This window comes from Canis aureus, chromosome 17 (genome assembly GCF_053574225.1).
Source record: "Canis aureus isolate CA01 chromosome 17, VMU_Caureus_v.1.0, whole genome shotgun sequence".
In the NCBI taxonomy this organism is placed as follows: Eukaryota; Metazoa; Chordata; class Mammalia; order Carnivora; family Canidae; genus Canis; species Canis aureus.
The window spans coordinates 51,368,516-51,394,627 of NC_135627.1; the positions used below are offsets into that span (position 1 = coordinate 51,368,516).

Here is a 26,112-nt window from a genome sequence, read left to right on the forward strand (position 1 = left end):
CTTTTTCAAGAGGAAACTTAGAGAAACCAGACTCAATGGATTGTATGATTCCATGAAGATAGAAAACAGATCAGTGGTTGGCAGGGGCTAGAAGATGAGGGGAGGATTTGACTACAGAAGGGCAGGAGAGCACTTTGGGGGGATGATGGAAATGTTTTACACCCTAATTGTGGTAGCCTTTATACAACCATATGTGTTTGCCAAAAGTCATTTAAGTGCACTTAAAATTGGCAGATTTTACCTCATGTAAATTACATCTCAATAAAGCTGATTTAAATATATATATTTAATAAAATAATACATATTTATACGCAATTTTTTCCCCAAAGGGCACTAGCTAATGAATCCTGAGCTAGCATTTCCATTGTGTAACTGCATTGCAGTAAACCCCGGAAGCTGAATCCCTCAACTAGTTGTTCAACCTTCGCAGTAGGGAGATTTCCTGCAGGCAGCCACTGTAGGCTGCTATGCCACGTCCAGTGGGAAAAAAGTTCTGAAGGGAAATGTCAGGCAGATGCTTCTGTAACCATTGAAATAAGAAGCTGATTGTTAGGGTTATCTTGGCTTCCTGCCTTCTTTCCCAGATCTTCAGAGGTCATATTGTGTATGTGGTAAAAAAAAAAAAAAAAAAAAAAAAAAATTCATCTGGAAAATTGCCCAGAGCCAGATTAATATAACATCACTGTTTTTAACTTGTATCTCCATGACATACCCATCTTTATCTTCATATCTTGTTGCATTGTGAAGGCCATACCTGTCTCTATGCTCAGCCTGAAAAATACAGAATGATACTACTGAAAATATTATTTTAGCTACTGCCTGCCTCAAAAAGTGTGGCATGGCTTAAAAAATGAGCATTTCGGTAAGACTAACTATACTAGCCTAATCTATCTATTCTTCTAGCTCCAGGTCACCTGTCCCCCTACACATTCTCTTTAATAAAAGTATTTCTCTCCCCAGTATGGCCTGTTTGGGGAAGATCTGGAGGCTTCTAACCCATGTGAATTGCTCAGTTGGAAAAGGAACATAAGCCACACAAATATAGTCTAACATTGAAAATAATCAGATCAGTCATGCAAATTAATAAGTACATAAGGTCATATCCCAAAAGAAAAGAGTGCAGTCTCATACCAGAAAAAGCTGCCAGAAAGAATGGATTTTAAAGGGAAATGAAAACTAAAGAGCCAGACCTGAATTTGGACTCCTTTAAAAGCTCCTGATGCTCTCTGCTGTGAGTTGTATGATCTCCTGGGCATTGCTGTTTGGGAGGTAATCACACTCTGTACCGCACAACAGGGTGGGGACCACCCTATTAAGAGGCTTTTTAATAATAAAAATAAGAATTTAAAAAAAACCCAAAGGCAACATTTTTATCAAAACACAATTTAATCATTCATTAAAAGGGGATAATTACAGCATTGAAGGAGCCAATCCTATAGACTATGACTCTGAACAACAAAGGGAAAGAGACCAAGACCAGATGACAAAGCCACCCAAAAGTACAGAAGCACAGAAACCTGCAGGGTTTTCAAACTGCACTGATTTACTAGACACTAACAATAGTTTTTAAAATATTTCTTCCCCGAAAAAAAACTATTTTCTCACAGCTTTCAGGCTTAAACAAAGATAAAAACTGCATGAAACAATTGATACAAGTATCACATATGCTCCAAGGGCTTTATCATATAACCACGTTTGCTATTATATTATCTGTCATCTGATCTTCCTTTGGCCTTAGAGTCATGGAAGTGAAATTTCATGAAGAGACAAAAAATTTGTATTTGTAATTCTGTCTTTCTTGTATCCACTCCATTTAAAAAACTGGTTAGTTTTCATTAAAAGCAGGAGGTAGGAAACAAGGAGACCGGGGGGGGGGGGGGCGGTGGGAATCAGTTGGTAAGTTTGGTTCTAATCTTATGAGCTGCCTTGGAATAAAGTTATAAGGTAGGAGGGCTCTACTGACTCTTATATAGGTGGACAGAGGGAGCAAAGAAAAATCAAGTGCTTTATCTGCGGGTCCATCTGGGACCGATTTACAATGTACAATTTAATGCATAAAAGAGCCTTTCTTCAGAAAACTCTCAGCACTTTACAGATATCATATAAGCATGCTAAATTTACTAATCTGCTTCATATAAAACATTGTTTCAGGTGCTAGTAAGAAAAACAAAGACGAAGATTTGATCCCTCGAGGAGCTTCAGATAATAGCCTGCCTAATTAAGCCCAGGCTTCCTTCAAGTATGGATGAATTAGCCTGGCTACATGGGGGAGAACTGGTCATTGAGACACATTGGTACAAAGAATCCCCAAAGCCCTTAATTTCCAGATGCTGCTTGGACCACTGACACCTTCCTGGGACGCATAATACCCCTAAACCTCCACAATCCCATCCACCCTGAAAGAACCTTCTTTTCACTAGGGAAATGCATCTCTGGAGGCAGGCAGCTTCCAAAAGAACTCATCAAATCAGGGCAGATATCCTATGTCTCCAGAGCGTGATAGAACTATGCTCCCAAATAAGCACACTTCCAAATCCCACCACCCCACCACCACTCGCAGATAGCTAAATAAGTGGAAAAGACCATTTTTTCAAAGAACATTCTCTTCCTCTCTCACCCTAACACATTTACTTGGGTTTCTGGTTAAAGATCAGATCATAGTTCAGAAGGTAACCATCATTATAAACAAAAAGTTTCTGTTCAATAGGGTGGTAGTTAATGCTCTGCACTCTTTCCTGCATCTTCTGCATTGTAATGGCTAGTCGGCCTTCTCTCCCTGTGTTTGTGTCATAGTAGTAGAAAATCTCTTCTGCTTTGGTGTTCAGAGTGCGGGTGGCATACAGAACCCCACATATCATGAAGGCATTAGAAGCAGATGGTTTATACTGCCTGGTGTACCAAGTGTTTAGCACCACGAGTGTGGTGTCGTTGAGTTTACTAATCACCATGTTACCAGTGCTGGCTTCAGTTGAATAAATCACCCACAGTCCCTGCTCATCCACAGCCAAGTCAATATCTTGCCAACCAACATTAGCATATGAAAAGCGATTATTATAGGCGGCATTAGGGAGAGTTTGAGTCACTTCAGCCCTGTTGTTATTCAGGTTAATTTTGGCAATGTTCCCAGTGTTGTACCAGTTGACATACATGTAGTTGTTATAAACTACTGTACCACCACCTTGGCCATAGGTAATCCGATAATCTTGGGCATTTATGTACAATAGCAAATCATCCAGTGTCTTGTGGAGTCTGTAATATTCCAGAATTCTTCCATCTGTATTCAAAGGGGCCACCCAATACAGACCCCCTTCTGGATTCTGGGGAGAGTAATCCCGACCCCAGGCACCATACTTGTAGGCAAACCCTCTCCAGTTGAGCTGAACTACAGCCGGCTTGCTGACATTCATGATACCACCATGGCCACAGCTCCCTGTACAAACAAGAACATAAAAGGGCATTCTTAGATAAAAATGAATGACAAGACACAAATGGCATAGTAGCCTAAGAACCAAAAGAATCCGTAAATATATTTCTTATCAAGGTTCAGTGACGACAGTGGTTCTGATGGAGAAAAGCCAAAGACCTCTCGATGTCAGTCTCAAATGCAGACCCGCTGTTGGCTCTAGAGAAAACAACCCTCTATATCTATGAGTAGGCTTTCCTTCTGAAAATGGAAATGCTAAAGCTGCCAATAGCCATATTCAAAAGGTTTGAGGGCCCTGAAAGAGGAAAGGAGGACTTCATGTATTTAATAGATTTTCTTCTATCATGATAGGAAAGCATTTTGCAAATTTTTTTTAAATTTCATTTTTCTTACAGAGAAATCAAGAAAGCAAGGTCATCCCAGACCCTACTTTTTTTTTCCCCATAAAGCCTGCTATTCTCTAGGATCAAGGACAATTGTGATAAAGAAGACTGTCCTGGGCAAGTGTCCATGCCCCTCACCTTTCTGCCCCTCCCGGGAACCCTAAGTGCATATCTATACCAGGTACCAGTGCTGCCCCAAGCCAATCTCAGAAGAGGAACTTTTAAATATGATATTTTAAAGATACAAAAAGATGATGGGATTTCAGCCTCAAGAAGCCATTGAAGTTATCTTAAGGCAATATAGCCTGCTCTGTGCCCAAAGCGTAGCCCATTACACAGATCACTTGGTGACCATCTTGCTGCAGAGTTATAAGGTAGATCTCACATATTTTGCTGGGCATCAGAATGCCAGGGAAGTACTTTACCTTTCCCATCCAGACAGTGCCATCACAATGTGTACAATCAAGTGGGACCAGACTCACTAATCCACTGAAAGCACCTTCCCTGTAATACCAGTAAATGACCCAGGCTGGGCAACTGACCCTTCACATTGCACTCTGAAATGCCTGCCAACCCAAACCATTTATGAGCTACAGAAATTAAAGAAAATTCTTGGGATCCCTGGGTGGTGCAGCGGTTTGGCGCCTGCCTTTGGCCCAGGGCGCGATCCTGGAGACCCGGGATCGAATCCCACGTTGGGCTCCCGGTGCATGGAGCCTGCTTCTCCCTCTGCCTGTGTCTCTGCCTCATTCTCTCTCTCTCTCTGTGTGACTATCACAAATAAATAAAAATTAAAAAAAAATTTTAAAGAAAATTCTTCTAGGATTTCTATAATAACTATCCAGAGTTGAACACACATTTTCTGGGATCTTAATAAACACTCTTTTGGATGACAAAGAAAATTTAACTGCAAGTACATTTGAGGTCATTTTCCCTCATCCTACTGCCTGGAGCAGAGCAGGTGAGGGAAGGAGGAACAGAACCTGAATCACTTGATCTGGCTTTGAACGCTTGGAGGGAATCAGGGAGCCGTGGAGAGCACATGATGTGAGCTGGAGCCAAAAGCAGAGCTCCAAAGAATTACCTGATTTATCATAGGGGGCGGGAGGGGGGTGGTTAAGGGGGAGCAAAGCTTTGCCTGTAAGTCTGTGCCTCTGACCTATATGGAAAGACTCATTCCTTTCCTTGCTAAATGTCCCCCCCTTCTCCCCTCCTTACTCAAGGACTGCTCAGAGGTGAAACCATTACTAGAAACCCTGCTTTTATTTTTCCAATCTGCTGGGGCTTTTTGGTCCCAGAATTACATACGTGCTCCTTAAATGCTCTCATAAATCCGCAGTTGGTAAGAAAGCCAGCCAACCATACAACAGGTAGAGAAATGAAACCATTCTGTACCCAACCTCAAATAATTTTGCATATCATTAAGCAGAACACAGTCGCAGGTTTATTTTAATAATGCATGCACCATTTCATAAATAAAAAAGCAAAGTGTGTTCAGCCAAGAGACTGTTCTCCACCAAAGAAATAATAAATAAAATTATAAATTATTATTTCTTCTCCTAAAAGTGATCTCTCAGATGAATGCTTGTTTGCTTTTGTTTATGAAACAATGCATGAATTATTAAAATAAAGTTAGCGGTGTGTTCAGTTTAATGATAACAAAAACTGTTTGAGTTTCCATATGCTACAAACTGGATTTTCTAGTTAGAATATCTTCCCGAGAACTTATTTATTTAACTACATTTCACTCTGAGGATATGAAAGAAAGTCACGTTTTTCTTGCAGGTTGGAAGACTTAGGAATTGTTTGCTTAATTGAATCTTGCTTTCCTGGAAAGAAAATACCCCAAACCAACAGCAACAAAATACTTAAAGGAAAGTTATGATGCATGAACACATCCAAGCATTATCATAGGTTTAAAGATCATAAACTACTCTGTCTTGGATGTGGAAATCCTTAGATATAAAGGAACCAAAATATACTTCTCTTAAAAATGATTACTTCTACTACTGTTAATAACAGTAATAATGGCACATCACTTTCCACGCTGACCAGGAAATTAAAAATTATACCTAGTATAAATAACAAAACTGTATAAAGCCATAATCTCTGTTTCTCACTTCCCAACCATTCCTAAACATTTTCCTGTCCTTCTTTTCATACCCTTCTTCTCCTCCATGTCCTCTGGGCCATTTTTAGGGCCCTGGCTATGGTCAAAGGAGGTGTAAATGGAGGAGAGAACTGAGCATCCCTGCCAATACTATAGATGTGGCTACAGCCATGGTGGACCAGAGAAAAGGCAATGGTGGGCTTCCTCAACTCCTGATGGAAACAATACTGAAACTGACAGCCATCCCAGTGCCCTCTGTTCATCCAGCCCAGCTAGAGCCCCCAACCCCCTTCACCCATCTACACCAAGCATCCCCCCCACCACTTATCTCATATCCCTTCCCTGCCCTCTCCTTTATCTCAAGGTCTTAGTGGTACTCCATTCCCTTCCTCAGCCACCACAAGTTTACCCTAACACTAGAACCACCACTCATGCCCAACCTAATCCAAGAATGTGAAAGACCAATAAACCATTTTGCATTTTCTGGTAGAAAAGAACATGCCACAGAAATAAGTACCCTTTCAGCTACTTGTACTTTCAGTTACAAGCAAGGAAGCCAAGATAACATGGTGTTAATCAGGTTGGTGAGGTGTTGGAACTTTCTTGTTACTCTGGGAATCACAGGTGCACCCTTCTATCAGAGCTTCTATGGAAGACTGCCTGGTATAGCGAAAATAGTGGCAGACAGATGCCAAGTCAAATCCTGACTCCAGTACTTGGTGACTATGTAACCTTCTGAGCTTCAGTTTCCTTATATCAAAAAAAATAATCATAATAGCTACTCTGTAGAACTGTTAAGAAGAAGAGAGAGGCATGTAACCCAACAAATGGTAACTATCAGCATTATAATCACGTCATGTTAGAACTTTAAGGTTCATGTGACTATCTCTCTTCCAACATAGTGGACGTTCCTATATACATCCTGGTAGCCCTGTTTCCCAGAACAGGACCAGCCATGTAGTGGCACCAAATTAGGATTATGGAATAAGAGAACGAAAGACTGATCAAATCTCCCAAACCCAGCTTACCTTATTTATAAAATCCTAGCCCTCTACCCTGCTACACATCTTGGTTTTTCAAAAAGCCTAGTATCCACTCCACAAAACATAATGCAAGGAACCCTCTACACAAGAGTGGCCGTGGTTGGCAATCTCTTCATCATGCAATTCATTAGCTATTGCCATGGTATTCTACAAATACCCCAGGAAGCCACCAGATAAGACTTTAACATACTCTACCTTGGCTTTTTAAAAGTCTCTTGGTTGTATTTGTGTGTGCAACGGAGCAGAAAGCTTTGAATTTGCATCAACAAATGGGAATTCAAATTTGTATTGCCCAATTTTTGAAATTGGGTAAAAAAAAGTTAGAAGCTAGGTGCCAAACTCCAGAATTATAACCCATAGAGATATTCTAGTTTATCTGATGGAAATGTTTACTACAAAAAAAAAAAGTCTTATGGCTAGTACCATTTTTTCTTAATGCTATACACAGAGGAAATTTAATCTTGGATCTATGAGTGCAGTCTCTATCTCCTACCCGGACAACTGAACTTTGAGCAAAGAAGAGACTACAATTCGCTTGTGAGAATTAGGCAATTAACCTAGTCACAATCATAAAATGATAAAAACCAAATTGACTCTGAGTTATTGAGTATTTCTTACCCAACACTCTGCTTTTCCTAAAGCTTGGGATTTGGGCAGGTCACCCCAAAACTCTCATCAACCATTTACTGAGCACCTACTATGTGTCAGCACAGAGCACAGCATAATCGCCAAGCACAAAGGCGACTCATCCCAGAGCATGTGTGCACATCTTGCCTCTCTGCAGTCATTTAGATTCAGGGGAAGATCAGAGAGAGAGTCCGTTGTTTTCAGGAAAAAAGTTAATGAGCAGAAGGCCAATTATTTTAGATTAGAAAGTTCTATGAAATGAAGCAGAAAAGGATGCCATTTGCAGAATAAACCAGATATAAAGAATGTTTTATTGAACCCTAATGACATGTACTGGTTCTAAGACCAAGCTGACCATAGGGGTAGCACACTGCAACTGTAAGGGAGGGGCCCAGAGAACACAGAATTGCGTTAGAGCTGAGAATTGCACACGGTCTTTTGTTCTGCGCAACTCTGCAGTGAAAAAAGCAGACAGGCCAGATTTTAAAGTCCCATAATAGTGAGTAACTTTAATTAAAGTCTCCACAGGCTCACAACTTTGTGGTGCCTGGGGAGTTTCCAATTCTGCATTATCAACCAATCCAAACAGAAAGAGAGCAAGTAAAAAGAAATTGATTTAAAAACATGACAAAAAGTCAGTTTAATATAAACATCATAAATATAATATGAACAAAGCTGGAGGAGGGCCAAGTGGCTTGGCCAGGATCCAGGTACAGCCAAGGTTGTGGGAAAGTGAGAGGAAATCTGGGTCCAATTTGCTTAAACAACACAGCTGGGCTGGGATGGCTCACAAAAGTCTAAGTGTGAGGACCTAGGGGAAAGTTCTAGAAAAAAAATTCTAACAAAAATAGTCCAACAGACTCATTTGTTTTCCTTCTTAGATATACCAAGCAGTGTACTTTCTCTCCCACCACCATCTTTGAGTTACTGCCATTGGACACTCTAGGTCCTGAGATACCCGCAGAGCAAAGGGCCTTGCATTTCAGCTTCAGCTCTGCCACTAACTATCTGTGTGGCCTTCTGAAAAGCAGTATCCTCACCACCTAAGTCCCCTCCTTTGAGACATGATGGACCTGAGCCAGATGGCTTTGAATGTCCCTTCCAGTTCTAAAATGTCCTCACTCTAAGAAATGTAAAGAAAACTGTGCTGGAAAAATCTATTCCATGAGGAAAATTTCCTTTGGAGAAAGACAGAAGGGAAGGGTCGAGGGAGAGGGGAAGGAAGGATGGATGGATGGATGGAAGGAAGGAAGGAAGGAAGGAAGGAAGGAAGGAAGGAAGCCTTGCTCAGGTGTTACCAGGAGTTGTCACTGCTTTGACCCCTGTCCTCAAAGGGTCCTGCATGGCCCAGCTGAATGAGCTCACATTTTCAATGCACATCAACACCACCAATCCCAGATGGAATTTAACCTTAGCTTGTTATAGAGGACGAGACATGGCCTTTGTCCTGAACCTCCACTGTCTGTCATACTATAACAGATTGCCAAGAGCAGAGGGAGGGATGAGTCTCCTAAACAGCACCAAGAGGCTTATAACTATGGCAGTATCTAATTAAAGCCCTAAAGAAACCAGCTACCTTGACAAGGATCCAGAAACACACAGCCTAAAAGGAAACCGGTTGTGGAAGGAGGAATTAATGAAAATAACAAAAAAGAGCTGAATTATTTGATCAGAAGATATGGGCCCTTTTCAGGATGAGACACTCACAACCCGCAGAGAGAGCTTCCCTGTGCCAGGGCTACACACTGAGGCAGAGAGGCAAGCTTAGTTCACCTGGAGGGATGTGCTCAAGCACACGAGGACCTTGCACTGCTTTTGTTCACAGCAAGGTTTTCACTTCAGTTATCATCATTAATAACAAAAACAAATTCCAGTGTGTAAGTGCCAATCATAGAGCTCTGTGCTTTCCCAGACTTGTTTCATTAACCCTCACAGCAACCCTGCAAAGTAGAGTCCATCCTCCCATTTTATCAATGATGAGATGAAGGATCTTCTGCTGTGGCCACATAGCTGGGAAGCTCAGGGCTTTGGGGTCCCAAAGCCATACTCCTGACCCCTACACTCCACTGTCTCCATGCATGGAGGTATTTTGGAGCACCCACCTCTATGCTATACCTAGCCCTAAGGATGATAATTAATTCGAGAGTAAGAGGCCATCCCTGCCCTCATGGAACTCACGTCTAAGAGGGATGCCAGGCCACACCCATAAGTACTGGACATGAGGGGCCATCCGTTAAATCCCCCCTGAATCCCAAGACACACTAAAGAGCAGGTGCATTTAAGGAAAGCATAAAGGAAAAATAAAGAGATGGAAGCAGGGAGGGAAAGAGAGAAGGAGGGAAGGAAGATTCAAGGCACAACCTAGCTCATCAGATACAAGAGCCAATCAGCCCTTGCAATCCACAGGACAGCACTGATGCCATGCACATTCCAGAGGCTTTCCCAGCCCCTCTGACAATAACCCCATCACCACAGAGATGTTTTTCTTGTTAGCAAATGCAAAGAGGACACATGTAATGTGTGGATTTTGTTTTTCAACTCATCATTGGTGCTTTTCCTGTATGAGTCCCAGAACGTGATGGCAAGTGGAGCTACTAGGGGAGAGATTTCAAAGCGTAGAAGAGTAAGCTCAAAGCTGCAACAATCCCATCCTCCCTTCACCACTGCAATCCCAAATCCCTTCCCCACCCCACTCTCAGTTCCTAACTAGGCCTGGCTCAAGTGGTAAAAAAAAAAAAAAAAAAAAAAAAAAAAGCTTTTTTCCATGCTTACCAGGGGCAGGAGGTGGTGGGGAGACTGGACCATTGTCACCTTTAGAAGCTTCACATTCCTTTAGCCGGGTCTTCAGAGCCAGGATTTCTCGGCGAATGGCAAGGACATTGTTTTTGTCTAGTGTCTCCAGCTTCTCTACCAGGAGAGTCATATTCCTTATCTAAGGAAATAAAAATTCAGAGTGACTTTATATTATTGTGCAATTTCTTTCATAAACATTCCAGGGCTGAATTTGTCACTTAGTGAAACATTGCTAGAGAATACACCCGAGATTCTTCTGAATGGTTTCATTTGGAAGAATACATTTTATGGTTTAGCGTAAACGCCTGTCACATCTCAGGCAGATGTGTGTGACAGGAAGAAAATGGCAACGATTTTAACAGATTTAATAATAGAGCACAGGCTCTGTCTAAGCATCCACAAAGGTCCATTAAAGTTCATTTCTAATAACCTTCCCCTATAAACTCGTGTTTACTCATGTTGTATTTTAATTAAGTTTCTAACGAATGGTGAGGGCCAGAGTAAACCTAAAGTCTGAAATATGTAACTAGTATTCTTAATTATAGCCCACGTCATGACCTCGCTAGTAAATTCTCTTTGATATGAATTACCCAACCATAACATAACTGTGATGGTCTTATCCATAGAGCTTAAAAGGCTTCACTAAAACATACTCACAACAAACCCTTTCAGAGACAGTTGCCAGTATGTGGAGAAGTGTTCCAAGAGGGATCAAAGATCACATGATCATTCAAAAAGAGAAACAGACCTAGCAAGTCCAAAGTCAGGTAAACTGTAGCTTTCAAGTCCCACGAGCATACCTCTAGAACAGAGAAGGCACTTTATCTAACTTGGCCATGGAGTTGTTCAGATTTATATCTCTCCTTCCTAGAGACATTGAAAGACCACTTGGGTCCGTTGGCTGACACCTGCTCGTCAATGAACATGTTCCCATTGCACATAACTTACCATTTAAAGAGAGATGCCCACTGAAAGCAGAACACAGGACATGCTACGTGGTCATGAGAGAGTACAGAATTAGAAGTTGGGAGAGAGATCCTTAGCCTGGTCCTTACACCTGCCCACTGAGGAGAATTTATTTTTAAAGCTCTCAGAAATGAGCTCACACCTTACCTCCACTTCCAGCTGGTCAACAATTACTGTGCTTCCGACAAAACTGCCCTTCAGCTGTACGATCAGTTTCTCCATCTCCTTCACTTCCATCTTGATCAGCTCAAAGTCCAGTTCAGTGTAAGAAATGGTATCCTTTTCCATGATCTCTATGCGGATGGTTAGGTTGGAGAGCTTTTTTTCATACACGCTGATTAATTGGACATATTCCCTCACCTGAAAGGGAATCAAAATGCTGAAGTCAATTCCCAAAGTAATACCATACAGTCTTCCTCCACTACCAAGCCCTTGGGGACTATTTGATTGCTGTCAAACTTTTTTTTTTTCTTTTTTGGTAAAGAAATGGATCAAAAATATATTTGTTTTTTTTAATCTATCTAAATGCAAACAAAAAAATTATTACAAGTGGTGGGGTGAATTTTGCACTTGCCCAGACTAAAAATTATTTTGCTTCAGAGTCATTCACAAAGATATTTTAATTTCCATTTTAATGTTTGAAGATATTAGGTCTCCAAACTAAATTGGCTTGAACCAGACTCCATTGCCCTCCCTCCTCCCCTCAATGCACACACTGTATCTAAGTTAGGGTTTCCCAGCCTCAGCATTATTGATATTTAAGGCTAAATCATTCTTTCTTGGTAGGGGGAGGGGGCTTTCTTGTGTACTATAGGATGTTTACCAGCATTCCTGGCTGCTAGATGCCACTAACACCCACAGACCATTCAACTGTAACAACCAAAAGTGTCCCAGACATTGTTAATGTTCCCTGGGGGCAAAATCTCCACCACCACCACCCTCCTTCCATTTAGAACACCGCTCTAAATCAAAGTATTTTCTAGAAGAGGGAGAAATGAACTAAAGTAGAATTCCTCCTCTCATTGTCATGTGCATTGAGTTTTGAGCCCCTCTACCTTTCACAAAGTGGCAGAAAGACCCAATTTTACCATACAATATGTGAGTGTATATGCAACTGTAAAGTGCACATTTCATTAGGCGCACTCACATTTATTCCAAGAACTGATTATTGCAATCAGACCTTTACGCATTTGTTGCATATATTTGAATGTCTGATCATTAAGCTAAAATACTTGCAAAAATTCCCTTGGTAGTTTAGTGTATAATTGGAAGCTCCAAATGGATATTTCAATAAACACATTTGGTGGTTCTTTTTGTATCTGATCTCTAAAAGAAATGCCATGGCTTTTTTAAGGACCTGCTCATTAAAAGTTACTGGTTTTACATTCTTTTTAAAAATTCGAACATAAGTGATACTTTTCCCCAAGCCATGCTAATGTCAAGTAGCTGATCCATGGTGCCTGGATGAATTCAGAGCCAGATGTTGGCCTATAATCCTCCTAATACCAAAGGCAGCCCTAACTTCTGTCATTTTAGCCCTTCCACTTAACCCCACTGTGCAAATTAGAGCAGACTCATAGGCCACAGACCTAAAGGGCTAGGGCTTCAGGCAAAGAGGATTTTAATGAAAGTTGAAAATGCAGCCGTTGGCACTGCTAGTGTATCTCCTCAGGCAACTGATGCTCACTGCCATCAGATGTGCCATCACTCGGAGGCTGATAAGACTGGTGACATTTTGGTGGATAAGGAGGTTAGAAATATATATATATATATATATATATATATATATATATATATATATATCCTAACAAGTTCCCCTCTCAAAAGTATAAACACAAATATAAGGTAGCCAAGTTTTAATTTCTATAAAAATCAAGCATAAAACCTTGCCTGTGATAAAAAAAAATAGTAATAATAAAGTGCCGATCCATTGCAGAAATGGAAGTTTGCAAAATGAATATTCTTGTTGGCATTTGGCCTTGCCAGCACTTGGAACAAATGAAACACCCTCTGCTTTCCTGGAACATGTTGGTGGCACATCGCAGCTGTTGTTCTACAAAAATGAGTGATCCAACTGTCATCTCTGCTAAATAAAATGTGGCTCTTCCAGATTCTCACTGAAAACCAAGGCATAACCTAGAGTTTGCCACCTATGAGAATGTGTGGCATGCCTGCCCTAGTTCAGCCACAAAATGAAGTCTCTAAAGATCTGTTGGGGGATAATTTGAGGTTCTTTCAACTGGCATTTAAAGGAAAGCTCAGTGATATTCAGGAAAACTAGAATCATCCATGGAGTTATAAGAAAGCAGGAAGGAGGGGAACCTGGATGGCTCAGTCAGTTATGTGTCCAATTCTTGATTTCAGCTCATGCCATGATCTCAGGGTCATGAGATTGAGCCTCCTGTGCCAGGCTCTGAGCGGAGCATGGAGCGGGCTTAAGATTTTCTCTCTCCCTCTCTTTCTGTTTCTCCCTCCTAACCTCCCTACCGTCGCCCCATTCCCCACTCACTCACACACACACACACACACACACACACACACACACACACTTTAAAAAAAAAGGCAGGAAGGAATTTGAGTACTTTACTGACTTAAGTAGATTGTTCATATAAACCCTCTTTTACATGTACAGATCTCTAGTGTTGTGATGGTGTGAGCAATTCTGAGCAATCCAGCTCTCCCTGGAAGTGCAGTGTCAGCAGAGGCAGCCTGATTTGCCCAGAGATATACAGCAAGAATATGGGTCTAGCCCTAAGGGGACACCTCTCTGGGTCAACATCTTTACGGCAAGCTCCTTATCACTACATGCTTGAACTTTAAAAGACTCGTCTGTGCTTGCCTTCAAACCAACAACCTGACAAGCAGAGCTTCCATTTTTTTGTTTGTTATGCACATACTACGTTATTGGTGGGTTTTAAGAATCAAAGGTTGTTTGAGGGTTTGTTTTCAGGTGTTATTGTTCCATACACTAAATGTAGTCTCGTAATAGATAGGGATGCAACACGGCTGGCTATTAAGCTTAAGAATCAGTCTGGCTCATGCTTCTGCCTCAAAACCTGTGATCATAATTATGGCCAGATTATTTGACGTAAATGACTATACTCAGCAACATACTGTTACTTTAATATATCATTAACAACAAGATTAGTTGAGCTTGAATTGACTGTGAAGACATGAAATACTTTGGAGTTGGGATCCCTGGGTGGCTCAGTGGTTTAGCACTTGCCTTCAGCCCAGGGCATGATCTTGGAGTCTTGGGATCGAGTCCCACATCGGGCTCCCTGCATGGAGCCTGCTTCTCCCTCTGCCTGTGTCTCTGCCTCTCTCTCTCTTTCTCTCTCTCTCTCTCTCTCTCTCTGAGTGTGTGTGTGTGTGTGTGTGCGCGCGCGCTCCTCATGAATAAATAAATAAAAACTTTTTTTTTTTTAAAGAAATACTTTGGAGCTGCAGCTACCTAAACTCAAATCTGCCTTCAGTACTTAGTAAGCAAATCACTTAATTTCTCTAAGCCTTAGTTCTCTCCTCTAAATTGGGGGTAATGGTATCAAGCTTACTAGATTATTGTTAAGATTAGAGATAATGCATATTAAGTGCCTCACTTAGGGGCTTCTGGCTCGCTCCATCAATGGAGCACACAACTCTTGATCTCAGGATTTTAAGTTCGAGCCCAACATTGTGTGTAGAGATTACTTAAAAATAATAAAATCTTTAAAAAAAAAAGTGTCTCACTATGGGATGTCTATAAACTGCAGCAATTATTAGAAAAATAGTGACTTCAAGGTTTTTTTCAATCTGATCTTTTAATTTATTATATTTCACTACATAAAACATTGTCCAATCAATGTCGTTTACTTATAAGTTGCCTAAATGTCTCCAAGACTGCCTCAACCTTCTCATGAATGAGGATCTATTAGCAAATGTGTCAGATTAAATAAGTGCCCCAAAGATGGTAACCCTCCAGAGAAAGAATATCCTGAGCTGCCTTTTGTGTCATTCTCTCTTGAGTCTCATCACAAGAGGACATATCATAAACAACGGAAAAGCATAAAATGCTTGCAGCATCTTATGCAGAGGCAGCTCCCTGTCTTCCCTCTGTACTGACAGATAATGAATCAATGTAAAGCAGTCAAAACCCTCTTCTACTAGCCTGTCCAATCGGCCATTCCCCCCCGCCCCCCAGGCATCCAGATAAACGGTGATTTCCAAGATAACTTAGGAACAACTATAATAATTCAATACCTGGAAATTCAAAAGCCCTCAGCTGAAGAGATAACTCTGGATTGAAGGCATTACTGACTTCCTGCATTTCTTCTTTAAGGTTGATAACAGCATGGCAGAGAGAAAAGGAACCAGAAGGGTTTCGAAGACCCAAATTCCTGACCTGGCTCACCCAGCCAAGAGAGGAATGCTTTGTACATTTATGTGTCTTGACTTTTATGAACCTCCATTTTTCCATCCCTAAAATGGGAAGAACACCAACCTGTCTGCCTTAAAAAGTTGCTTGAGAGTAGAATAGACCTGGAAGCATTTAGAAAAGCACAAAAGGAAGCTGGTTGGGTTTTCAAATAAATAAATAAAGATTGATTATTTATTTATTTATTTATTTAATTTATTTATTTATTTGAAAGAGAGGAAGAGCATGACCAAGGGGAGGGGCAGAGGAAGAGGGAGAAGCAGACTCCCCTACTGAGCAGGGAGCCTGACATGGGGCTCAATCCCAGGGACTTGATCCCAGGACCTTGAGATCATGACATGAGCGGAAAGCAGATGCTTAACTGACTGAGCCACTCAGGGGCCCCAAAAGGAAGCTGTTCAAACCGTTGTTGTTATTATCATCTGTCACACAGAATATATGATGCAAATCTCAACTGGCAGGTCAATTCCTTTCTTAGGCCTCAATCACAGATTCCTTTAGGACCAGCTACTGATACTTTCAGAACTAAAAGTTCTCCCATCTACTTCATACTTCCTCCCTGCTATTTATTAACAAGGCAGATGCCACCTGCCCCCTTTACAGGTTTGGAATTAAATGTCCCATACTCTCAACCCTGGCAAGCTGCACACTTCCCTGGAGCAGCATGGGGTTGCAAACTGCCCTTCACACTCCTGCCAGCAAAGAAGACATGCAAATCAGGAGCTTCCACTATTTCAAAGCAAATGACTCTAACTGAAAAGATCTTTACTTAGGATTTTCCTCCACTTGTTATGTTTTTATGCATAACTTCTTATCTGTAGTTGATTATGCTGGAATAAGGCTATGAATATTAATGGTTGGAATTTATAATTTAGTGCTGTGCCTTTTCTGCTGATTAATTCAAGGACATTTTATTTCTTAAGAAGCTAGGTTCCTAGAGTAGTCAAACACATTTTTCTGGACATTCATTTAAACATAGAATATTTATCTACCAATTCAGGTTGAAAGCAGGGTCCCAGCCTCATCATAATTTTTGTCTTAAAGGATAACTGTGCTGGATGTTGAGGTAGCTAAGTTTAAATTTCTCAGGAAAACTTATTTTGAATCTTGTAGGAAAGCCAGAGCTCCTTGTAAATTAATGGAGTTGTACTAAATAATGCATAATATGATTATAGGCTTGCTTGGACTTCACCTGTGCAGAAAATGGGAGCCTTTCTAATTGATTTTTAACTTGGCTAAAAATGTAGCAGGGGTCAAAACTGGAATGCCAGGTCACATTGCTCCAGCCAGCTCAGAGAAAGGCAAACCCTGTGGGATAACTTTCTCTGGGAGAGAAAAGCCGTAATCAGGGGGCTGGAGTCAGGGTTTTTACCAAGGCTGCGTGACCTATTAGGATTGATTCAGATTCCCAGGGAAGCCTTCAGTTTCGGTCTAATGCTAGACATGTCTAATGGAATGTTCCTGCTGAGACAACAGAGGATAACACACGAGAGAGAGAGAATGGGAGAGAGATACACACAAAGAGACAGAAGGAAGGGGGGGGGAGGAAGAGAGTAAACTGGAAAGAGAAAATCAGAGGAAGAGAAAGGAAAAGACAAAAGGATAATAAGACAAGCTTCCAAGAGGGGAGGAGTGGAAGGAAGAGGTAAAAATGGAGATGGGGCTTTCCAAAAGTAAGGGAAGACCAAAAGTTAACAAACAAACAAAAAACAACCCAATTAGGAAGGAAAGGGAGAGAAAGATTAGAAGGGATAGATCAGGGAAGGGAGAGTGAAGAGGAATAAGAAGGAAAATTGAAGGAGAAGGAAGAGAGAACAGAGGATAGAGGAGAGGAAAGATGTGGCAAAGCTGGGAGGGGGTGGGGGGAATGAGGAAGAAGACTTATAGGAAGAAGAAACATTGGAACCAAAACCAAATAAAAATTGCAGGGTTGGGTTTCTCAGGGGGAGCTCAAGGTTTCTTTCCAACTGCACCCGCACAATATTGAAGTGAGTTTATCCGTGGCATGCACAATCTCTCTCCATCCCATTTTCTTACTGTGCCCTCATTTTTCCTGCTATCAAGATCCCTGCAGGTGTCCTGTAAAATACATGCTAACACCCCCCTGGGACAGAAGCATGCTGGCTTTGGCACAACCAAGAAGGCTGCCGATCAAGCTCTGAATAAGAGGGGTTTTGTTTTGTCAGTTGGTTTGTTCTTATCAAGATTTGGTTGGAAGAGGAAGAAAGCAATGCTTACTTTAGAAAGCTCTTTCTCGAACTTCTGGGAGAGAACGTGGGCCGTGAGTTCCAAGCGTTCCACTCTCTGCACAGGAAAGGTGGTGTCTGGGAGCACAATGGAGCACTGGCAGGTCCCGTGGTCATCCTCGAAGCCAGTGAAATTGGAAAGCGACTGGAAATGAAAATAAGTTCAACATCAGTAATGAGTTAGGAAATGAGCTTTTTGGTAACTGGAGTGACAGAAATTGGCCTGTCAAGAGTGCTCAGAGGCAATCAAGTGGCGTTCAATCCATGAATGAACAGAGTCAGGGGCGCCTGGGTGGCACCTTCAGGGAAGCCCCTGCTTCTTGATTTTGGCTCAGGTCCTGATCTCAGGGTCATCAGATCGAGCCCCACCAGGCTCACACTCAGTGAGAAGTCTGCTTGAGCTGCTCTCTCTCCCTCTGTTCCTCCCCGCACACACATTCTCTCTCTCTCTCTCTCTCTCTCTCTCTCTCAAATAAGTAAGTAAATCTTTAATGAATGGATGGATGGATGGATGGATGGATGAAGGGAATCAGAGACACAAACCAAAACTGCCATGTTTCCCAGGCAGTGATTTACACTTACTTCAGCCACATTTCCACCAACCAGGCTTAAACATTGCCAGACACCTTACCTAAAGGAAGATTCTCCTTTCTTGAGGAGGCTTCCAGGAAATTATTACTGTTGCCACGTAAGGAAAGACAAATAAAGAAGTGATGGGCAGCCTAAGTTTGAATTCCAATTCTAGCACTTATTGGACATGAACCCTCTGTAAGTCTTGCTTTCCTCATCTGCCAAATAGAGATAACCCACTTCACAGGGTCATCCCCAAGAGTAACCAAGTACCATAAATCAAGTCCACTGGCACGTGGTCAGTGATCAGTAAGTGTCATTTTCCCTTTCTTTCCATGTACTCATTTTCTTTACCCCAAACCCAACCCAGTGCCTTCCAACAGAATGGGAAAACTATCACAGATATGGGTTACAGGCAAAACATACAGTGCAAATTCCATACTCTCTTCACCTGGGAAATTGTATAATTAACATTCTTCAAAATAGAAATAAAACAGCCATTTTTAAAAGACTGAATAATGTAGGAGTTTGAAGGTTTTGTGCAAAAAAAAATTTTTTTTAAGTTTTCCAGCTTACCACTTGCAGAAAAGCCATTTTAAAATATTTGATGTTTCTTTAAGATATTCAGGCTCACATTTTGGTGCCGCTGCATATTTTAAAATGACAGGTTTGAAAGATCCTGTTTTTCTGTTGTCCCCTTTGAACTTCCCCAAGGGGATCCCAGCACAATTAGAATTTTTTTATTACTACTATTGCCTTCCAGAGGAACTCTTGGCAGCTGACTGGCTGAGCTTTACAATGATCTCACCTGATGGCCAGCCTAAAGATCACCTATGGAACATCAGACCAAACTGTCTCTCTGGAACTACCAAGGGCAGAACAATGGTTTGCAGAATTTGAAGAGATGCAGGCCACACCTCTCGAAGTTTAGGTCAGCTGGCTGCAGCTAAGGTTGTGTGCTCTCTGCATTTAATATCTATCAACCTCCATGAATTCCAAACAAACTGGACCTAGATGCTTCTATAACCAAGGTCCATTCTGTCAGTGAACTCTAGATGAATTAATTCAGGCTTTTGCAACTAAATTGCTTGTCAATTTAACCTAATCTTCTTTAAGATGAGCAAAAATACACACACACACACAACACACAGAGGTTATGGATATATATATGCCAGGTCAGTTCTTGACATTGGCCTAAATTTTCTTTGCCAATCACAATTGACACCTGCAGGATCTGGGGAATAAGGAGGAGAGACAAGCAAGTTTATCCTGAACACAAGGGCTGTGGGAGGGGGTTAAGGGAAGGGTCTTTGCCAGGGATGAGGAAGGCCTGGACAAGCTACACCAGAAGTCTGTCAGAGAGACCAGCTTCCCTAAGAATCAGATTTATCACTCCCACTGAATCTAGAAAGACTCTGGTTCAAGAGTGCCAAAGCTTTTTCAGGAGGACCAATGTATTGTGGACTTTCCAAAAAAAATAGCTTATTATAACAACTATCTACCCACCCCCAAAACGTCCTGTGTTGCATTTTGACAAGAGGAGGTTAATTAGCTGCACAAGACGGGTTTGAACCATTCTTAGAGTTTGCTGGAAACCTCTGTCAAATCAGAAAATAGTGGAGATCCTCAAGCAGTCTCTAGACAATCAACTAGAAACCACGAGCTAACAACTTTTAGTCCTGAAGTTCACCTGAAAGACAGGCAAATAATTATAAGCCCTGCTGACAGCCATTCCACTGTCTTCTATTGAATATCTCCGTCCCAGCACTGTGGACTCCCCAGCTTCCATCCTGCTTATCATCAGCCCAGTATGCTCAGCTGACATCAAAATGGTCCATAAGTTTGATCAGTGTCTCCCATTAGAGATATTTCTGCTTCTCACATTCAAAGACAATGAAGCTAATGGTGATGGGTCTCTCTCTCTTTGCAGTGAATGCATAAACTCTACGTGAAGGTAACATGAGGAATGGGAGAGACACACGTGTGCTTATCCACTTGGCCTTTGAGAGGATATGCAATCCCCCTCATGGAGGACAAATAGGACCCTCTGTACCTTACAAGACACCTCACACTGATGAGTTCTCCTCCAGCACGTGTTCAATTAACATTTACTGATGTCTACAGTTCGCCAGGCTTTGGTGTTCAGGAGACAATTAAGACCCAATTCCTGCCCAGTGAATCAGGCCCATTGTCATTAGAGAGGCTTTCGTGTCTTTTTTTTTTTTTTTTTCAACAAACCCAAACCCCTTAGCCTGATGACATAAGCACACGACTCCTGGTTCCGACTCTGCCAGTCACTGTGCAGAACAAAGCATGGAGCTTTTTCTTGTCTGTGAAATGAGGACTGTGAGAGCGGCCCCTTCTTGAAGGGGTGAGGGTGGGGTGGAGGGGGACATCTGAGGCATGTGGAGTGCTCTGAGTGCTAGAGCTGAAGGTGTGACTCACATTTGTGATTTAAGGTTGCAATTGGCTCTAATTAGCAGCCAGGTCTAAGTGCCTGTAAAGATTCAAGGCATAAAATAATGGTACTCAACATTTTCAAAGTACAGAAAATGATACGTTTGGAACTTACTCAATGACAGTTATAAAGGGGTTTTCCACCACTTTCCAAAATCTCATCAAGCTGACAGCCAGCCCTAGAAAATTGGGTTTATAGTAGAAGTGACACCTTGCCTGCTATAAAAAAGAAGTTGGAGTAGTGATACTGACTCACCAGAGGGAGATAAGTAAACCAGGAAGGAGATTAAAACCTCTAAGTACAATTTAACTACCACTCCTTATCTACTTTTAAATAGTTATCTTTTTATGAGACAACACGCATGTTGGATTTCTCTGTTTCTTGACCTATATTTTATTTTGTTATTTTAGCTGATGATCTTCCCCAAATGCTGGTTTCTGATCAGTGGTGAGGCTTCAAAAGAAATGATTTATTGTTAACCTCTTTCTTCAATGTTAACCAGTTCTAATTGTCCCCAGAGATCACCTAGTATCATGAAATAAAATGATGCATCTGATTCCTGGCTACAAAGAATATCTGAACATATTTATGACTCCCAAACCATTCTCCTCCTAAAAATAAGCAATTTTCAGGCACCTGGGTGGCTCAGTGATTGAGCGTCTGCCTTTGGCTCAGCTCGTGATCCTGAGGTCCTGGGATCGAATCCCATATCAGGCTCCCCACAGGGTGCTTGCTTCTCCATCTGCCTATGTCTCTGCTTCTCTCTGTGTGTCTCTCATGAATAAATAAATAAAATCTTTTTAAAAAAGCTTTTTCATCTACACTCCCCCAAAACACAGAAAGCTGCCTAGGGAGAGTGGTGAAAAGGATGGGCAGACTAAGTCTGAGCTATATAATCTGCTGATTTAGTAGCTTTAAGTCAGTGACGTCACCTCTCTAAGCCTCCATTTCCACATCTCTAAAATGGGATCATTAATTTTACCGACCTCTGAGAGTTAAATGAGATAACACATATTATGTACTTAACCATGTCTAGTCATTTATTAGGCACTCAATGAACACTGTTGTGGCAGTTCCTATCTGGGCCCTATCCAAACCATTCATTAATCGACAAATTTCCATTGCCTACATAGTTCTCTTTTTAAGATTTATTATTTATTTTGGAGAGGGAGAGCTCATAATCGAGCAGGGGGAGGGCAGAGGGAGACAGAGAGGGACAAGCAGACTCCCAGCTGAGCACAGAGACCCAACACTACAATGTGGGGTTCCATCCCATGACCCCAAGATCATGACCTGAGACAAAATCAAGAGCCAGTCGCTTAACCTGCTATGCCACCCAGGTGCCCTTGCACTGCCTACATAGTTCTGATGGAAAAATGGAAACTATAAAAAAGCCTTTTCCTCCTCATTTCCCAGTGGCCCTTCTATTCAACCTGACCTGTGAATAAAGATCATAAAAGTGCACAGGGACAGCTTTTGGGAGAGTTAAGACTCCTCCACCCCAAGGCACACCGTAGCAAGGAAAACTTGGGTTTTACAGAGGGAGGTCCTACAGAGAGACCCAGAGCCCACAGGGGCAGAGTTGGAATGAGGAAATGTTTCCTGACCCCTAATGTCTCACCCCTCCGTGCTTCTTCCCAACTCCTCAAAGGAGATACAAAGAGGACTCGGCTCTCAAGGAATGAGGCTCATGGAGCAGCCTAGTCACGGGGCCTAGCTGGGACAGTCCTTTTCTAGCATATTCTTTGGTTTTTGTTGTTGTTTGTTTTGTTTTGCCTGCTTATTGCTATTGAGGCTGTTGTTGTTTTTGGAAATAACTCTTAGGATTCCCTGTAGGGAAGATAGAAGAGAGTTAATACTCTTTTGGGGGCATATCCACTGTAAAAGCACCTTCCTGAAGACCTCTCCTACTTTCGAAATCCACTTCTTTTACAAATTAGACCCAGAGAAACCCTCGTGGCTGCAGCTGGAACAACGTGGCTCTCACTCCCTCAAGGCTATTCTTGATGGTCCTCAGGGTCCCAATGGGCAGCAAATCAAACTTTTCTGTAGCCTCCATTGGTAGGGCACCTTCCCTAAGAGTTCTCATCTGGGATAGAACCTGGATCCTCCCATCTCCACCCCCCAACCCCCATTCTAAAGCACAGGCAAGTTTAAGAACCTCTTAAATACTTAGATTCTTTCCCTGAAGTCCCCAGGGGAAGAACCAAGATGTTGTCTCCCTTGGAAGCAATTTAATTATTTTACCCAGGTTTTAATTCATTTCCAGGGCACCTACAGTTAACAAAGGGAACTGTAAATCTTTTAGAGTGCTCCAGGTTAGCCATCCATGAAATTATATTCAGGTCCCCAAAAATCGAGGGGAAGGGAATGAACACAGCTCCCAGCCTGTGGAGCCTCCTCACCTGAGACACGGAGCCAGGGCCAGGATGAGAGCTGCTGCTGGAGCTGAATACAGAGTCAGAGAAAGAGCTGGAGGTGGGGCTGGAGGTCCACAAACTCCCTGTGGTCTGGCAAAAGAGGAATGGAAGGCCTAGGAGGCAGAAGAGGCCTGGACTCATCTTGTGCTCTTAGCTGGAGCCACTGCCTTCTGCCCAGAGCCCAGGGCTTCTTATAGGGCCCAATGGGGATTTCCCCACATCCAATTTGTAGGAAGAGGAAGCCACCAAGGAGCATGTGACCACCCTAGGATGGTCAGGACACCTGGGAACCTGAATCACCTTCACACCTTGTCACTGAGCCCCACTCTGCCAGCTGCCCTTTGATCTAGATATCTCCTGCCAAATATTAACTCAAATGTGTTTTTTGAAGCCCAATATCGGTTTCTAACTTGTTACTTCCTTGAAAGAGATGGGTTCAAAGCAGTCTTTGTGGATGAAACAGAGCTTGGAGGTCCCAGGAGGGAAAAATAAGCCTCAGTCCTTTGCCCAGAAGTTTTTTTCTAGTTGTTTCCCTGGACCTGCCCCACCTCTCATTTTATTTTCCAGAGAAAATTAGGGAACTTGCTTTAGAGGCTGTGAATCTCCCCCACAGGGACTCCCTCTTTAGCTGCTACTGCCCAGGTTGTCTCTGACCTTCCCCTTACAGAGTCTGCTTCTGGACAATTTTTCTCCAACCACCTCCCACTGAGGGAGAGACCAGCAGTGTTTTCACCCTGGATGCTCAGTTACGGCTTTGTATGACCAAGCACTCACCACTGTGAGCCTGATAAAGAAGAAGGAATCCAAACAGGAGGCTGCCCAGACTAGTTAGGGAGGTCCATGTTGAGCAGTTTCTCTCACCAGAAGGCTCTAGCTGACTGACTTCCGTTGTCCCAGACCCTTTGTGTGCTGGTCAAGGCATGTTCATCATGAAACTGAGAAATAGGGATGCATCTTTAGGCTGCATTTGGAAAATCTGCTTCCTCCCTATAGAGTAAAAAAGTATTGGCCTGAATATTAAAAACCAGTTTTCTCACTCATTAGTTAGTGGCCTTAGGCAAACCACTTAGCCCCTCTAGTGTTGTAACAATTCCTAAGTTGTTAAAATTAAATGAAGTATTATATGAGAAGTTGCTTATAAGCTTTGAAGCACTATACAGATGTCACATTTTATGCTTTTTGGTTTTATCTTTAATTTCCTAAAATCTGGCTCAATATGTAAGATTGTTCAGTTCACAGCAGGGAAAGAAGGCCCCTGCCCCCCACTCCATTCCCCACCCTACCACAGGAATACTTTGGAAAACCTGAAGAGTTCTTTCACCACATAAAGTCTCAGATTGGGAAAAACAGAGCCTAAAATCCTTGGTACACAATTCAGATACTCAGGGGAGGGGACAGGAAGGAAAAATATGAATAAATGGATGAATGAAGGAAGGAAGGAAGGAAGGAAGGAAGGAAGGAAGGAAGGAAGGAAAGAGGATAGGAGGAAGTCTCTCTCTTTGTGGTGTACCCAAGGCTGCATCCTTGAATCAATGCCCCACATTGCCCCTTACTTCAGAGGGCTGAGCAGAAACCCCACCTAAATCAGTCTCCCCAGCTTTAGGATCCCATCCTCCAGACTATCCCTGCTACCTCCCCATTGAAACACACTACCTGAGCCACAGGATGACCTCACAGGCCACTCTTCCACCCATATCCATGTGGATGGGTGATGAGAGGCAGTTAGAGTAGAACCAGGAAGACACAGAAGCATTTTCCCAGAAGCTTTCTGGAAACAACAGCTTTCACCTATATTATCTGCTCCAAAGGCAATCAATCTGTGGTGGAGATTGAGGTCTTGGACAGGTAATCCATGGCCAGGTGCTAGGGGAGTAGTAGGAGTATTTTGTAGCCCCCTCCTCTCATAGTCTACCCTATGTAGAGTTATTAGATTTAACAAATAAAGATACAAGACACTCAGTCCAATCTGAATTTCAGATACATAACAAATCATTTTTTTAATATAAGTATATCCCATGCAATATTTGGGACATACTTACACTAAAATAACTGTATGCTGTTTATTTGACATTCAAATTGAACTGGATTGGATGCCCTGTATTTTATCTGGAACCCTCCTATTGAAGGCTGCTTGCTCCACCTGGACAGAGCCTCCTGGGGCAGGATGTGAGCTGCAAAGTTCACTGGTCACTGTGGGAAGCAATTCATCCTTGGCCTCTTTGGCTGAATGTTCTAGCCATTAGATGCCCAGTCCAAAATAGGAAAAGCATAGGACATGTGTGAGAATGAACACTGGCATGCCAAATGTATTTTCTTGGGTCTGAATGCTATGAATATGGATATGAGGAGGAGAGCTTTCCTCTCCCTTCCATCACATTTTCCCTCTTCCTCCAGATCCCCACCAAAGCAAAGGGCAAAATCTCTTCTCATTTGCCAGTAGCCTCTGCCTGTGGCTATAATGAGCTTTTCTTGTCCCTTTTATCAAGGAGCATGTCGGTGCCCTTGTCAGGAAAAAAAAAAACTCATTAACAATAATAGTCTGTAGTCATGACTACCTTTAGGGACTTCTATGACCAATCCTTTAGGAGACCCCTTTCCAGAGGGGTTACGTTCAGACAGGAATGAGGCAGCAATTCTCCTAAACACAAATGTGCCCCA

At 42.2% G+C, this 26,112-nt stretch overlaps 1 protein-coding gene across 1 annotated transcript; it reads right to left on the minus strand.

The window, feature by feature from the left end:
• Positions 1-1,367: 1,367 nt before the first annotated feature.
• OLFM4 (olfactomedin 4) lies at positions 1,368-23,651 on the minus strand. Its single transcript, XM_077855484.1, has 5 exons — positions 23,440-23,651; positions 17,999-18,151; positions 11,494-11,706; positions 10,360-10,519; positions 1,368-3,430 (listed from the first exon to the last, which is right to left on the minus strand). The coding sequence occupies exons 1-5, from the start codon at positions 23,593-23,595 to the stop codon at positions 2,628-2,630; spliced, it is 1,485 nt and encodes a 494-aa protein (XP_077711610.1). The 5' UTR covers positions 23,596-23,651; the 3' UTR covers positions 1,368-2,627.
• Between the last annotated feature and the right edge of the window lie 2,461 nt (positions 23,652-26,112).